This window comes from Onychostruthus taczanowskii, unplaced genomic scaffold, assembly GCF_017590055.1.
Source record: "Onychostruthus taczanowskii isolate IOZ18803 unplaced genomic scaffold, ASM1759005v1 scaffold33, whole genome shotgun sequence".
In the NCBI taxonomy this organism is placed as follows: Eukaryota; Metazoa; Chordata; class Aves; order Passeriformes; family Passeridae; genus Onychostruthus; species Onychostruthus taczanowskii.
Window position 1 is genome coordinate 7,815,360 of NW_024500683.1, and position 17,673 is coordinate 7,833,032.

At 35.4% G+C, this 17,673-nt stretch overlaps 1 protein-coding gene across 2 annotated transcripts in view; it reads left to right on the forward strand.

Annotated features, from left to right (window-relative positions):
• Positions 1-17,673, forward strand: part of HMGCLL1 (3-hydroxymethyl-3-methylglutaryl-CoA lyase like 1) — a 69,078-nt gene that overhangs the window by 10,957 nt on the left and 40,448 nt on the right. Inside the window, exons 2-5 of one of the 2 annotated variants that reach the window (XM_041410626.1) lie at positions 8,407-8,484; positions 9,450-9,557; positions 12,923-13,018; positions 14,715-14,863. In XM_041410626.1, coding sequence (XP_041266560.1) covers positions 8,407-8,484; positions 9,450-9,557; positions 12,923-13,018; positions 14,715-14,863 — 431 coding nt within the window. Of the gene's footprint in view, positions 1-8,388; positions 8,485-9,449; positions 9,558-12,922; positions 13,019-14,714; positions 14,864-17,673 lie in introns of both variants that reach the window. The other variant, XM_041410627.1, reaches the window with a different exon arrangement.

Below are 17,673 nucleotides of genomic sequence, written 5' to 3' on the forward strand. Positions count from 1 at the left end.
GTTATGAATGAATTTTTGTAAAATATAGGCATGAATATTAAATAAGGTATTTTTTTGTTTTCAGAGGTAGTGAATAATCTTTGGGCTTGATTTTACCTTTCTGTTTGTCCTGTAATTCTGCTTCTTTTTTTTTTTTTTTTTTTTTTTTTTTTTTTTTTCAAGAGCATCCAACATCATAGCAGGAGAATTGGACGTGTCTGTTAGACACTCAGTCTCCAGTTCCTGATTTCCTTCTTTGAAGAGCTGTCAGAACAGTAGTTTTGTTAGCCTGCCATATGCCTGTGGAATTTTCTGACCCACTGAGCTTGCATTAGGTAAATTTTAAGCCATGACCACAGGAGATGTCTGTGTGACTCTATACTGACATGCAGTAAGTTGTCCTTGGCCGCATAATTGGAATGTAGCATGGACTCTCATGATTTTGATGATCAATTTAAAATGTGTAATGTATATAATTCAATGCATATAATGCACGTTTCTTCCCTTTGCTTACTAAAGGGAAAAACTTTTGGGGGTCTGTAACTATCTTAACATCAAAAATGCTTCATAGATATTTTTCAGTAAACTTTCACTTGCTTTGTTTCTGTTGAGTTATAAAAATAACAATGAAATGTCTTAATTAATAATAAATCTTAAATGTTGATCATTATATGCTTATATTTCCCCATATTTATTTATATTATTTGAAATACTACTAGTAATTGTATTTTATGCAAAACTTATGTTTCTTTGTGAATATTTATATTAATAGATTTTGCTCATGACTGTTATATAAAGTGGGAAATACTGCTTTATTGATTTTCTATCCATCATGGTCTTTACTGCGTCCCTGAGATAGCACCACCAGCTAGGTTGTGTGCTATAATTTTGCCAGATCTATGCTTTGTACAGTTTTGGGGGTTGAAAGTGATATATGAAAACTTACAAAGCAAGGATTTAATCAGGACTAAAGCTAAAGAATATGGGCTAACAATTCATGGCTTTATATCCTGCTACTCAGAAAAACACTTGCCTGCCATAGTAGTTCAGTGTAGCTCATCAGTTTTGAAAGAAAGACTGTTACATTTTGTGTAATGGGGAGATCAAGAAGAAAATCTAGTTTATGCAGAAACTGAGAAAGTCATAAAGAAATATAGAACAATATTGTTGCAAAATCAGTATGGTAACAGATGACATTTGTTTGACTAAAAGTAGTAGTTTCTGAATGCATTCCAAACCCACGACACGCTAAAAAAAAAATTAAGGAATCTTTAAGCTTGTTTACTACTTCTGAACTCTGCATTTCCTCATGGAAGGGGAAAATTAGTAATATCCTAAGAAGGACCTTGAGTTTAGTCTGCCCTGTGATATGAAAAGTACAACAGAAAACAACTTTCACCCTCTTATACATTTAAAAATGTAGTATTATTACATTTTATTCTTATGTTTTTAAAATAAAAGTGAAAGTAGATACCTCCAAACAGTATTCAAATATATGACTGCACTCTCAAGTAAACAAAACAGACAGTTCCAGGCTTTCAGTTTATGTGTGTTCATAGATCAAGCTGAGTTCACTTCAATTGGTTATATGAGGTAAATTGTGTACTGGAGGCAGCTGCAGGTTCTGGTTTCCCATCCATTAAGAGCATTCAGTGTAAGCAAGAGAGTAAACTTCAAGTAATAGAAAATAATCAGCAGGTGTTTCATCCAAAGTATGTGAGAGTTGATCTCTTCTGATCTGATATAAAGGAAAATAGTCTGGGAAGTGAGGAATTCCTCCTGTTCCCTCTCTCAGACTCTGTAGACAGAGATTATATTGATTTATTAACTCTGTAGCTCTTTAGAAAATGTGCTATTTTGTGTTTATCTGAAATAAATGTTTTTTCTTATAGAAAGGAGTTCCTTCTTTGTTTTGCTACATCTCATTGCATTTTGCTAAGACCAGGGAAGTACTGTGCTGTGAAATTGGTTTGCAAACTTAGTACCTCTGTGGCAATTGTCTATGTGATAGGTGATTTAGCAGAATTGCATATTATGCTCAAGTTTTCTCTTTTATAAACATGCAGTCCCGCAGGAGCCAAGTGGGGTGAGAAGTGTCGGCCTAGAGGTGGTATCCTAGAGGATAGGCCTAGAAGGGGGTTCAAGCACAAGTCCAGGACATTGGGTGAGTTTGTGGTGTTAAGGGAGGTCCCAAGTTCAACACCAAGTTTCAGCTGGGAGCTTGGGTCAGTGAGTCATGGTCAGGCTTTAGTTCATTGGTGGTAAACAGAGTTGGCCATGCAACCCTGTGCCCGTCAGGCAGGTCCATAGTGATGAGAGGGATCCAAGATCAAACTGTAAAGTCAGTCCATGGGTCTAGGTCTGTATTGATTTGAATACTCTGTTTACAGGGGAGTCATGGGAAAACAAGGAGACAAGAATTAAATTGGTCTGATTTCTTCTAGGCTATAGTTTGGGCAGAAGAATAGAGATTATGCCAGTTGCTCCAAAGAGATGCTCTGATATGACGAAGTATCCTCTTCATTAGGCTGATGCTAGCTGAGGTTTAACCTTGATCTGAATACCTTTGCTAGATCTGCTGTGGCTTTGGAAGACCTATTGTAAAGGATTTTCAAAAGGAATAGTGATTTATAGGTGGTGTTTGGATTTTTGAAGTTTGTAACTATGTCTATGAGTAGTGTAGCTGAGTGTGACTTCAATGTTCTAGTTTCGTGTAAGAATAGTATTCTTAACACAGCAACTGGGTTTTTTCAGTCTTTTGGGCATTCCTTAGTAATGTCATTTGTTGCCTTTTGATTTGCTAGCTCATCAGAATACTTGACAGAATTCTTTTTTCCCAAATCTTAATTTCTATTTTCTAAATAAAAGTAATAGTTTTTTCTTTGTTTATTAGTTAATATTATTTGCACTTTATCACTTTTGCCTTTACCGTTAAAATAATCTTTGTAAACAGGATTGGATCAAACAACTGGGCACTCCAGCAATGGGAGCATAAGTCTCATAATTCAGTTAAATTCATTTTTGTTTAAAATCATATTTCTTACATTTTCATATGAATGGCTTCTTTTGTAAACAACCCTGCAACAATAAGAAGTAGTATACTAGTAGATTATATTGGAATTTAAAAGTTAATGTAAATGACAGTAGAAATATTAGGGCTATAATTTTACCATAGAAATCCTTATAGTGATTTCTCTCCCAGTTCAGACAATCTCTTGATATATATAAGTCACTACTCTTTCATAAGCTCTAACAAATCTTCTGACCTCAACAATTATTTGGTTTATTCCAGGTGAGTTAACTCTGCACTTAACTAATTTTATTCTGTAATGATTTACTTGGATTTTATATTTTGCCATCCAATGGACAATCTCCAGTTGATTGAGTTGTTTTTTGAAGCAGGAAGTCCCAATATTTCTACTCATTAAGTGTCAGGCTAATGTTTTATCTATGACATCCTAGTTATAAGCTCAGGATCAGTTTTGTCATTTCACTTTCTTATTCATCAGCATCAAAAACGATATGGAGAGTCCTAAGTGTTATCTTACACATTGCTTTTATTGAGATTCATCTGGGATTTCAATGGAATTTTGTACTCTGCTGTAGCTGCTTTGGTTTTGGCATGTCTGTGTTAACATTCAGTCATGAACATGGAGTGATATATCACGAAAACTTCACGTGATGAAAGATTCTCAGGGGTTGAAGGTTTTTGCTGGTCATGGTCCATTCATGGCTACTCTTCTCCCAGTGGTCATGTCATCAGCTTGCAGCAGTTCTAGAATGAATACTTGGTTTATCTTTACTGAGGGATATTCCTCAGGTGTGTCCCACTGTTTTTTGAATCTTCTCCAATTTTTCTCTAGTTAAGCTGGGAATTAGTATGTTTTATATCTACCTTCTAGTAGTGTGGACTATGTGAACAAGAATTTTAATTTCTTCCTGTTTATTTCCTCTATGTCTTGTAAAGTTTAGAGACATCTATGTGTTCAGAAGATTGACCGGTTTTCTTTGTTCTCCTTCCAGCAATCATGTTATTTATCTTAGCACCTTCTCCCTGGTTTTGGGCATTTTTCCATGTCACTACAGGTATACATTATGGAGTTACGATGCCACCTCCCTGCTGATTCTTGTCGAAAACTGCTTTCCTGAGTAATTCTTTGTACAGGATGGACCTACCATTGTTCAGTTGTCCTCTGTGCCAGAACACCACCTTGTGGAAAAGGAAAGCAGAGCTTTATCTTAGAAGGATTGAAAAGACCTGAACCTCCAGATCCTTCTCTCTTTTGTGTTTTTCAGTTACTTTTGAGAAGCTCTGGGTAATTGTAGGAATGACCTTCATGGAAGAAAAATCAGAAGGCTAAAAGAACCTCAGCACCTTAAGTAGAAGTAGTGAAGTAGTGACAGAGCTTAAAAAGTGTGTTTATTTAATCTTTTTACATTTATTGTTACATTAGGGAGATTATACTGCTTTAATTAAAAGTTACTAGGTTTTTCTGTAATGAACCTAAATTTGCAGCTATTTATAGCTGAGAGAAAATGTTTCCATACAGAAATTTGGCATTCAATGTCTCAAGCTAAATGGTTTGGTTTTCCTTTTTCTATTTCTTTTAAAAATACTCTTTGGCTGCATTCTGTTTTGAGAGAGGCAATTTTTTTGTGGTTTTATATGCTTTTTGTGCTCCCTTGGCAAGGCTTGATACATGGAAAAACAAATTTTCCAGGCTTTTAGTCTTTTATGTCAGCTATTTCCTTTTTGATATTTAAAACATGATACTTTGGTGGTCATTACTTTTTAACAGAGACCCTGTATTATTCAATAAGCAGTCTCCCCTAAGTATTTGCCATTACTGCTTTTCATATATTGTTACATAAAAATCGTTCATATAGTTCAATCTAGTAAATATTTTTTCTGAAACAAAATTGTATACCCGACAAGTTTAGTGGTACTAAAATTGGTACTTTTGTATTTCTGCAATGTTCACCATTTCTCATTCATTTAAAATATGAAAACAGGTTTGCATTTTTCTGTTTACCTATTTTCTAATTATTATCTGCAGGGCATTTAATGCCATACTTAAAGATGCTGAAATGCTCTAAGTTGGTCTCGTTGGTTCTGAAAATCATTCCTTTTATCCAAGGGTGTGGTGTACATTTGAAATGCTCCAGTCAGAGTTTGGGGAAATGAGTCCTTCAATTTATGAAGCCCAAGTCCTGGTTGAGATCTGATGCCATCCAGGTAGTAAACAGAGAAGTGTTTGAACTCTGCCTCAGTTCTTACAGACTTCAGTGTGTTCTGTGCACTTGAAGCTTGACTAGTGAGTGCAGATGGCATTGGGCCTGGTACAGAATATGACCCCTGGCTCAGGTGAATTCTTCAGATGTTATTTAAGTAATGTCCTGCAAGCGTGGCACTGTGATTAGAAAACTTCCTAGAAAGCGGAGTCTCCTTTTTCTTCCCAATAGCTTTGCCAAGTACATATTTCTTTCTCTCTTGGAAGAATGTCCCAACAGCTAGTTACTGAGTATTCATTCACAGGACAGGTGAGATTCCATTACTCCTTGGATTCAACTTGGGCCACAGCACAGAAAAATGCTAGAGTCACTTAGCAGAAGATGGTACACATACTCTAAATATATATTTTTCCAGTTTGTTTCTGTGTTCTATCCAGCAGAAAGGGACTGTATATTGTATAAATAGTATACAGGGACCTGAACCTAAGTATTCTGCCTGTCTTTGACTTGCTAGTTGTCCGAGCTTCAGCAATGCAGCATAAGAGAAATTATTAGTTATGCTGGGGAGAAGGATGATAAGAACAGAATGTGTGAGATGAATTAAGAAACTGGCTGAGGAGGAAATAGGAGATAATGTTGAAAGCAGATTTATTAGACTGGAAAGATATTGCTGATAGAATTCCTCTTTCTTCTTAGCATCTTTCTTCTATAGCACTACTCTAATTTTTTTTTGAGATAATACATGTTAGTACTAAAATAAGGTAATGATAGTCCAAAAGTTTTCACAGGAAAGTATGAAGGTACTAATATCTGCTGATAATTGTAGGACAGGAGACATTTTCAGTACAACACTGGATGCCATACAGGAGAGACTGAGTGACATTGAAGATAGGAGCACTCAATGTACCAGAAATAAAATTAGATGAAATATGATGCAAAGCAACACTCCTCCCGACTCAGAGCCAAGAAGTTTACTCTTAAGCTGTTAGTTCATCAGCTTGAAGAGTGTACAGATTTGTTTATAGTACTGCCTTGAGTTTCCAGTATGTGGGAGTCATTCCCTATGTGGTTCTCAGTGTTGTTCTCACTCCATGAACAATGAATTCAAGTTGAGATTGACTAGTGGACAGGAAGGTTGTAGAGAAAATCAGGGGCTGAGAGGCCTGGACTGTGGTTCAAAGATATTGTGCATCTGTAATATCACAGATAGAAAATAAAAACCAATACTTGAATGCCTTTCTGTAGTATCTCTTCCAGACTTCTGACCCCTGTGAACTCCAAGGGCTGTGGACATCACCTGATGGGGCTGTGTGAACTGATCTGAAAAGACAAGTACAGCTCTTGATTTCCACAAATTTTTGCCACAGTAGGCACTAAATAGGATTTACAAGATTTGGCCTAGAAAATGAATGCTTTTGCTCTCAAAGTTTTATGGACATTTTTCATGCTCTAAATTATGCTTTGGTTCACATAAACTATTTTAGCTCTCTTTTTATTTTCCAGTCACAGCTTCACTCATAACACAGCTGTGGCATTTGTCTTGCAACAAGAAGGATCTGATAATCATGAAATAACCCAGATTTATGCCTGTAGTGCTGAAGCAGTGCCATATTTGTGAAAATAACTTAAGAGGAACAATATGCAGCAGATGTGAAGGTTTTACCTTCACATTTAAGTAGGTTTATACTGTCAGTGAGTGTGGGCTTAGCAGGGCCTGACAGAGTTTCAACTTACCAGATGTTCCATGTGATCAAGTAGATGCTCTACAGCTGTTTCCTATTCTTTTTACTGGGCTCAGATAAATACACTGTAAATGGTCTGAAATATATTTATTGTATTTTGGCAAGTCCTGCAGAGAACTGCCCACAGGCACCAAGAATGCAGTGAGAAACCAAGGGTGCTCATTGGCATGCTCATTTTCCATTACTGAGGAGAAATTAGCAGCTGTTTGGTTTAAACAACTCCGATGATACCACTCAGGGAGGAATAAAATATAGGTTTTCCTTTGTTTGTGGATGTTCTGAGATTAGTGGCTGTATTTACAGAGCGTCTCCATTCTGGGGGAGCTGTTACTCCCACGGGCAGGAGCTGTCCCCCTGTGCTGACAGTGTCACCCTTCCAGTGGTGTTAAACTCCCGGGAGAAGTGGTGGGGACTGGAGCAGCTGTCCTGCAGGTAGCTCGTGCTAGTCCCAGCTCAGGCTTTCAGCACTGGAATGGAGAACTGGTTTGGCTTCTGTCCTCAGTGCAATACAGAAAACAGGGTATTTCCAGAGCTCCTGGCAGAGCTGCCTGTATCTCTCCTGTCCACTCCTGAGCGTGGACAGCATGCCCCAAATTAGCCTTGGGGTGTGTTTTTAAGGGCACACAGTTTTTGGTTCAATCCAGCCAACTGCTCTGAACTGTTCTAGGACTCATAGGCCCAGTTTACATTAGCTGCCACACATGTCAACTTGATTCAGTCACAGAGCAGCTAAATAATAAAAAAGGAAGTTTCATTTCCCTTCACCTGCTTTCCTGTTCTCATTTCTCCTTCCTCCCCCTCCAGTTCCCCATGCTCTCCTTAGCCCTTTGACCTTACTGCTGCCTTCCTTCCCTCCTGTCCCTGTCAGCTTCCTGCCTTTCCAAAGCTGCTCTTACATTTGAAAAATTCTCCTTCTTATCTACTAGAGGCTTTCCTTTTGCCTTTAAATCCTTTTTTAAAACCTTCATCTTCAGTCAGAGAAATAATTTTCATTTTTCATTAATAATCTCTTTAACATTTCTTGACTGCTATGTTCTTTTCCGATTTATAGCCAGGTCTTGCAAACATTTACAGAGAAGTACCTGTTAAGTTAAATTGAGAACATTCAGTTATAAGTTTGGAGGGCTGGATTGTTCATTGGAAAGACTTTTGAAATGGAAATATTTCTCACTGTAAAACTCAATGTTCCTTTATGGTTCTATGGACATTTTTAATAAACTTTTGTGACCTCAAAGGAGCAGTGGAACATTCACTAACTTCTGTTTTTAACTTTTATCCCTTAGGTCAAGGTGTGGAACATGTTCTTACAGATTTTTAAATGTGCTGAGCAAACTTAATGTTGACAATATAACTTTATACCCAGAATCATATGAAAGGACAAGTACAAGCTGTATCTTTTGATCTTGGTGTTGATCTTAATTGTTTTATTTTTCAGTATTGATTTTTATTTCAGGAATCTCAAGCATCTGGACTGCCTGAGTACATAAAAATTGTAGAAGTTGGGCCAAGGGATGGATTACAAAATGAGAAGGTAACTTTTCTCTTTTTTGTGTGTGTGTGTGCTTTGACATGGGTGTTAGTGTTATTTTCATTGAGTAGAATATGTACATCCTGCTAATTATGTTTCTTTCATTTTGTATTATTAAATATATCTATTTTCATATTGATAACTTACCTTTATATTAGAATGAAAGTGGATTCCTATTTACTCAGCTTTTATATCATATAATTTCTTTCTATACTTGGCTAACTAGCCTTTCTGTTACTCAGCATTTCATTTTACTGGAATTTGTCTTGTCAGTCAATAACATTCTGTAATGACATTATTGGCAAACACTATGAAACACTATCTTTGTAACTTGTGTTTCTGCTTCATGTGTTAATGCAGAAGGAATAGTAAAATAAGTTTTTTCATGTTTCCTGATGAAGAGACATGGGAGAAAAATATTACTCTTTTGATAGCATTATTTACCTAAAGGGTGGTAGGGAAGCATAGAAGAAGATTGAAAGAGATTATAGGGTACATGTATAGAAACAGTCATCTACTTCTACAAACAGAAGGATAAGCTCACGTGTCATTGTTACTGATACCAGAGATGTTAGTGGTATTAGCGCAATAGAGTTACTCTGCCACAGCCATGAAGCTTTTTTCCTCCCATTTTTCACTGGTCACACTGTTAGTATTTCCTTTGTCAGTTCTTGCTAGTTTGGTGTTTGATTAATAACAAATAATGAGGCCAGATCTATAACCAGTTACACAGAAGTGCTTCCTTTTGTGATGGACAGAAAATGGAGTATGATCATGTATACTGCCTAGTACCTTCCTTATGCCTTCCTTATACTTCCTACTGTCAGGAAACAGAAGAGTTATGGTAAAATGTGTAAGAGTAGTTCATTATTTTATAAAAGAGTATTGCTTATATACAGGGAACATTTCACTTTAAAAAGTTTCTTATGTATAAAATACTTTGCTAAAGTATATCTCCATATCTATAGGTGATAGTCCCAACTGATATAAAAATTGAGTTAATCAACCAGCTTTCCAAAACAGGCCTGCCTGCAATAGAAGTGACCAGTTTTGTTTCATCCAAATGGGTGCCTCAGGTATGTAAAATCAGCTCTATTCATAACTATATAAATTTAAATGCCATTCTATTTATTTATGTAACATTCAATTTGTAATGGTGACACATCATTAATATAATACAATGTTGTTCCTACTTCTTTTCTACTTTACTAAAACTAGTAGTCATTGATGTAAAAAAGAAAACTAGTATATGTTATTTTCTTTTTCTTTAAATGAAATGTAATTTTCCACATTTGCAAATGTGTTTGGAAGATCTAAATTTGGGACTTCTGTATAAGTAGTAGTAGTTAAGCACATTACTTATTTTGGAGTTCTAATGCTCTATCAGGAACTTCACTTAAATTTTGATGAATCATAAAAATTTGCTTATTATTTTTCCAGAATTAATTTTTACATTTGGTAGAATTCAGCAGAAACCTAGCCTTTCTGGAACTGGCAGCAAAACTGCATTGGTATTAGAGTGCCACATTTCCATTTGAGATTTAACGCTGCAAATTCAGGCTTACTATTAGCACCTCTTTGTGCAAATTAATTATTTCCTGCAAACATGGAAATAAGTCAGTACTTGTCTATATAATTTAAACTGTTTTTCAAGAAATTGCACACTTGTTTGCATAGAAGCATTTGAATGCTTTATATGTGACAGGGAGCATAAAAGTTACTTACAAATATTCACAAATTTACATTAATTAACAAGAAGTTAATGAATTTGAGAAAATACTTCAGTTTTAACTATGTCTATTGCATGTTGCACATCTGACAAAATGTACGTAAAGTTTGTCCATTTTAAACTGAGAATACATCCTGGGCCTGGACTGTATTCTAGGCTTTTCTCTGAGAAAAACATAGTACAGCCGTGCTTATTCAAGAGTTAAGAAAGCAAATTATACAGTATTCTGAGGGACTCCTTTGCTTTATTTCAGTGTTCTCAGGGTCACCAGAGAAGAGTCTAGAAGAAGGGTAATAGGGTAGGTGAAGAGAAGAGTGACAGTGCAGAATTTCTTTGGCATCAATGCAGGGGCAATGGTCTCTTGTCTGCTAAAAGGGAATAGGTTAAGTTTTTCTAAGTGCCATCACACTTTGTCAGTTACTACAACAGGGAATAATATTGTCAAATGTTAGAAGAAAATGTCTAAAGCAAAAGTGTATTTCTTCCTTTCTTGTTTAATTATTTCCTTTTCCTGTGAGCCATTGTGAGTACCAAATTTAGCACAAGTTTGTCAGTTTAGAAAAAATGAGTAATCCCTTTTTATCTCAAATTCATTCACTGAATACTTTGTTTTAATGGCTTAATTAGTGGTTTTTTTTTTTATTTAAAAGATAAGATTGTGTTGCTTTGACAATGCAGCCTTGACTTTGTCTTTTCTTTGCTTCTTTCTCTTTTTCATAGGTCATGGGAATAGAATTTACAGTTATCTTTAGATCACTCATTCACTTCTTTCTTTTTCAGTACGTTAAATTTTTTATGGTTTCCCATCCAATGTTGTTTTTGGCAAAGAAATTTTTTTACTGAAAAATCTAAAAGAAAAATTTCCACAGTAGCAAGGTGCCATATAAAACAGGATCCCACACCTATAACATAAACAGCCAAAAATTATAAATATCTACTATTAGGAAGCTTATTTTTAAAGAAATTGGGAAAAGTAGTATTTTATTACAATTTAAAATCTTATAACATGCAATATGTGCAAAGATGGGATTTTACTTACAGGAAAAATAGCAATGGGACAGATTTAATATTTATAATATTATTTGGATCTGGCAGGTTTATACTGGTTGAAAAAGTGTCATTTTGGTTTTCCAGTATATTTTAAGACAGGCTATAATTGTGGAGAGTAAATTTAGTTCCAACATATGCCATTTAATTTATCATTTGGTTTCAGACATTCTTTTTTGCCCTGAGAAATGTAGCTACTACTTATATTAAATTAAGGAATGAAAAATTGTTCTTAAATAACTAAGGTGTTGACAGAGGTTTTTTGTGAGGTTATCAGACCAATTTACTTCACATAGAATCAAATACAAAAAGTTTTGTTTTATCACTTACTTCCTGATAAGAAGAGAGTTGTGTCTGGCTATAGAACACCTTTTGTACCATATATCCACTTCCTTATACATGCATATTGGGCTTATATTTGAAGAGGAGTACATATTTTTTTCTGATATTTTTAATCCATTCATTTTCACAGAAGGAAGCTGGTGACAGGAAGATTCCAGGCTACAAGCAGTATTCTTAGTTAATAGTGTGGTATAATTTAATACCATGTATTTAGAATTGTGGTACTGCATAGCTATCAAGAAGGCATCTGCTGAAAGTAAGGAGTAATGAAAGCTCTGTAGTTCATATATCTTTTTACATGGTACTTCTCAAAATACTTTTCACCAGTGTGGAAAGAAACAGAAATCCAACTTAATAGTGTTTGCTTGAGAGATTTGCTTTTATGAGAACTCATTTAAAAAGCATTTAATGTGCACTATTCTTTTTTTAAAACTCGGAATCTTTAAGACATTAAATAAGAGGGATATGTTTTATTTTGTATTGTTTTCAGGTGTGCACACCATTGAAAAATATTTGTTTTCAACCCACTTATTTTAAGAAAATGTGTTTCTCTAAAGAATCTGCCTTTTATTAAGTGAATAAGTGTTTCATTCATCTTCTTCATCAGTATAGGGAGAATATTTAATCTTGAATGTATGAGTAAAAATGTAAGAGTATCTTAAAAAGGCAGCTTTTCTTTTGTGAGGGGAGACTAAGGAAAAAAAGTACTCTGATCTTTGCTATAATAAAGAAGTTTCAGAAAGAAACTTGTGACTATATTAAAACATTCCACTATGCAGACATCTGGATTTTGCTGTCTCTTTAAGAATAGATGTGTTTAGTCTTGAAATGTTCTGATTACAGTGTTGAGTAATTCAAGTTCAGTTATGCTTAACATTGTGAAGTTACATTTATCAGAGTGCTGAAGTTTTCAGGATTTCTATGTTTCTTAAATCTCAGTTATTCTGTTAATTCCACCTATTAAGGCCAGTGAAGCAAAGTTCATGTTGCTGTAACACTTCATGAACAGCATGATTATAAGTCTGTCAATTTATGGTGCAAATTATATTTTTACACATACACACAAGGGAATACTGTTGAAGTCTTAGCCCCAGTTCTGTATTCACATAGATCTAAAAAAAATTACAACACAAATAGTCAAAAGTTAAGAAATTACAAAAGAGTATTTGTACAAAATCAGTTTAGCCCATTTGTTGTTAGACTTTTCATATGAACTGTAATAGTAATGAAGGCAAAAACACAGTCTAAAACAATTTCTATTTAGCTGTATAAAATCAGAAAATAACTGCTGATCAATACAAATTATTTATTTATTTATTTTAGATGGCAGATCACAAAGAAGTAATGAGGGGCATTGAGCGGCATCCTGGAGTCCAGTATCCCGTTCTCACTCCTAATCTTCAAGGTTTTCATTCTGCTGTAAGTGCTTTTAAAGGTGTTGTGCACATTTACCTCTTTTATGTTTCAGACACTTTCAGTTCAGTACCAGAATCTAGCTATTTAATGTCAGAAATAAGATATAGGTTTTTTTCACTGAAAACTCCCAATTTTCTTTATGAAAAATGGGGAGTTCACAGAGTGATGTTAAGTTCATATTTTAGTGGAGCCATTGACCAGGAACTTTGTAAATTCCTTGTATATAAAGGGCAAGACAATTCTTTCTCTTTGACTTGTTGGCCCTAGAAAAGTTTCAGAAGAGTGTCTTGGTGGAAAACACTGAAGAACAATGAGGAAAGATTCATTTAAATGAAAAAGCTTTATAGCAATTCTTGATTTTATTTTGGTTGGTTTGAAAGTTTAAATTATTTCAGTTCTTCCAAAATACTCAAAATTATAGATTTGAAGTGTGTAAAGGAGTGAAAATGGAGCGGTTCAGTCTTCTTAAAATATACACATTGTTAGTCTAATCTTTACACTTTTGTTTTTTGAAAATTTTTAGTGCTTCTGCTTTTGTCCTGATGTAGGACAGGCTGTATTTGGAAAGCATACTGCTTGGTGGACATTTGTGGTCTAGTCTGTCATTCAGTTCCTATACTGAAATACCTGTTAAAACAGAATCCTGCGCATAGTTGACTTAGCTGTCAACAGTCCGATTATAGTGCTGTAAATTTGTCTCAATGGTAGCTTGTATGAGTTTAACTAATAGTGTTTTATCTCTATGCTGTATTTAGTGATATAATGAGGGGAAAACAATGAAAAAATATTTGTAGATGATTTCTACATTCTTCCTTGCTGATGGTTTTTTCCCTCTGTTTGAAAGAATATTTGTCCCTGTATGGGTTGCTGAATTTTAGACATTATCCTGCAGAAGCAGAGATAGGCAAAAGCTCCATACTTTTCTATTGAACAAGAGTATTATTCTGACTGGAGAGTTAGTTAACTATTCTAACTATTAAGCTAAAATGTTTTCTTCTTCTATCAGCTGGCTTTCAGCCTTCTATTTTGCCTCATGTTAGTTGATTTACTGAGGTATGGAATACAAGCTCAGGCTAGTTGCCCCTTCAGTGAAGTCACCACATTGACACATTTTCTAGACTGGTGTTTGCTAAGATTTCTCTCAGCAGACTCTCATGTACACATTTTCCGTATTATCCTTATCGACTGTGACACCAAGACCAATGGAGCCCTTGATCCTAGAGTTGGCTCTAACAAAGAAATCCCTGTTGGTTATTGTTGCTGCTCTAGGCATATGCACACAGAAAGCTTTCCCAAGCATGAGAGAGACTTTGGTATTCAGGAGGAACAGACAGTGTGACAGCTGTTGTATGATCCTTTCCTTTTCTGAAAAAATATATACAAGTATTAATAACTGCTTTTGTATAGCTGGTTCATGTGAATTCCTACATCTTATTCCCTTTATCATTCATCACTTTAAAAACATGTTTAACTAATTGCTAAGAAGAGGCAGAAAATATGCCATAGTGAATGATCTCAATATTTGATTCAATCTATCTGTATGTTATAGCTTAAAAAAATTTGAATTAAAGTTATATTTTAGATATGGATGATATACTTAATGTACTTTAACATTTTAGAATGTTGTACAGAATTAAATGCTCAATCTAATACTTTAATATAGTATTATGATTCTGTTTCCTTGAAATGTTTTTTTCAGATTGCAGCAGGAGCTACAGAAGTCTCGGTATTTGGTGCAGCATCTGAATCTTTTAGCAAAATGAATATTAATTGTTCAATTGAAGAAAGCATAGAAAGGTTTGAAGAAGTCACTAAATCTGCAAGGAATATGAATATTCCAGTGCGTGGGTAAATATACAGATTCTAAAGTAATACAGAGATACTGAAGTCATTGTTACAGGGGTTATTTGGTTCCAGTGGAAAGGTTTATTACCACATTTTTACATTCTAGATGAATTGTAATAATAATCTTTACTTTAGGATTGAATATATTTAGTTATTTTTGCATTTTTAACAGCTGATGGTAACTTTTGCTGTGGAAATTGAAAAAATAAAGGAGTATTTATTAGAGTCTATTATAAAATTAATTCATACTGTCACAGATGGCAGAATAAAATTTCTTTTGTGCTGTTGAGAATTTGTAACACAAGCACCTTAAAAAATGCCCTACAAATTTTTATTTTATTGTAGAATTCATAATATATCACTACATACATTGCAGCATTAAGGTATGAAAGTGAGAAAAATTTACTCCTAAGAAAAAACTTATTCTGTATATAAGTTATCCTGAAAACCCAAGCATTGAAATTTTTGAGTCTCCGTTGCATGAAACTCAAGAATTACCCAGCATTTATTTTTCAACTTAAAATTGTCGTAAATGGTACTCACTGTTGAACAGTATAGATTTTCATTTCCATTTTCTTTGCAGCACAGGTAAGAGCTACTTACCTAAGATTATTTGTGAAGGTTCTTGTGAATGCAGAAGGGCTCACATAGATTCAAAGAGAAACTCAGCAGTGGGATTCCCTGAGGAATGAAGTAGTGTAAACTACTTCATGCTCAGAAATTACCTGGACTTGAAAATAGGTAGAGGTATATACTTCAGAGACTAAGTATGTGAAAACCAGTCTGGGAATAAATACTGGTTTCTCTCTTTGCTCCAGAAATAGTGATGAGTTGATGCTACTGCACACGTTTTTTCACAACAGTTTGTGGATGTTTGGGCATTTGTTTGGAGAAAGGGGACTGACTTCTAGTTATAACTGTGTTCCAGAAGATCACCGAACAGCAATATGGTTTAGGTTGAGAGAGAGCTCTGGAGATCATCTTGTCCAAACCCAAGGGTTTTGGTTGGCAAAAAACTCAACCTGAGCCAGCAGTGTGTGCTCCCAGCCCTGAAAGCCAGTAGTGTGCTGGCTGCATCAAAAGCAGCATGGCCAGCAGGGCAAGGGAGGGGGTTCTGCCCCTCTACTCTGCTCTGATGAGATGCCACCTAGAGTGCTGCATAGAGTTGTGGTTCCCCAGCATACGAAGGACATGGAACTGTTGGAGCAAGTCCAGCAGAGGCACTGGAGCATGTCACTAACAAGGTCAGGCTGAGAAAGTTGACTCTGTTCACCCTGGGGAAGAGAAGGTTTTATGGAGACCTCATAGGGATCAAGGGGAAGCCAGAGAGGGACTGTTCATCAGGAAGTGTAATGACAGGACAAGGAGGAAAAGCTTCAAGATGAAAGAGTAGGTTTCAGTTAGATACTAGGAAGACATTCTTTACTGTGAGTATCTTGAGGCACTGGCACAGGTTGCCCAGAGAAGATGTGGATGCTGCATCCCTGGAGGTGTTGTTCAAGGCCAGGTTGGATGGAGCTCTGAGCAACCTGATCTATTGGAAGGAGGTGTCCCTGCCCATTTCAGAGGTGTTGGAACTAGGTGATCTTAAAGGTCCCTTTCAACCCAAACCATGTTGTGTTTCTATGATTTTCAAATGCACACACGGGCCAACCAAAGATAGCTCATAAATGCTCAGATTCCTTTTCCTTAGCCTGGGTATACTTCAGGAGAAAAAATCACCAAATAGAGAAGTAGGGATGTTCACTTTATTAAAGAATAGTAACTTGTACCAGAGTTTAAATACTTTTTCCGGTTGCTAATCTGCCAGTAGAGTCATGATTTGCCTCCCTTAGCCACTTTTCATATAAGAGGTCTGTTATTTAAAAGCTGGCTGCCACCAATGTTCATCACATTTTATCTAAAACTAAATTCTGAGCTGAGAACATAACTAGCAATTTGAATTCTCCAGGAAGATTAACCTCAGGGATGCCTGAACTTTAGCTCCCAGACAAATGTGGTTAAGGGAACTCAGACAAAACAGCAAGTGTATAACAACAAATCTTATCCACTTGTGAACACTTTTACACTAAACTTCTGTTTTCTGGTTTTTTTCAGATGTCTAGGCATGTCAGGAGATATTTTCTCCTTTACATACCTGTGTTTAACTAAAAAAATTCAACTAAATGGTACAATATAAGCAACAGACCATCCTCAAAGCCTATGTATTGTATAAGTTTTTGGATAATTATGGAGGATGTCAAAAAAGGGACTTTGCAACTTGTCCATAAGATGTAAATTGTTGGTGATGAAGGAGCCCCTGTGGTATACTGTAGATTGATTTTCTGCTTAAAATATTAACTTATCTTCTGTGCACTAGTTTTCATACATTTAAAAAAGTGGCAGCATGGTGCTTTCCCCTCCCCTCTCCAGATTATCTCTATTGCATTTGTGACATACCAGAAGCAATTATTATGGCACCAATACACTGATGTGATGGAAGTAACTGTTCCCATGACAGGATTCTATAACATTCCCAAACATTTATTATCTACTGTCTGACAAACCATGTGGCTTTTATTTTTCTTTACTCAGAAGAAGAAAGAAAATAAAAGGGAAAAAAAAAGAAGAGAGAGGAGGCAGAAAAGCTAAAACAGAAGAACACAGCAAAAAAAAATAAGAAAAAGTAATAATTTAAAGAACAAAAACACAAGGCAAAGAGATAAAAGGGAGGAATATCAAGAACCAGGTGGTGAAGCAAACAGAACAGTACAGAGATGAAGAAAAAGGATATAATTGAACTGAGGGAAAATACAATCAGATTATATTTTGAA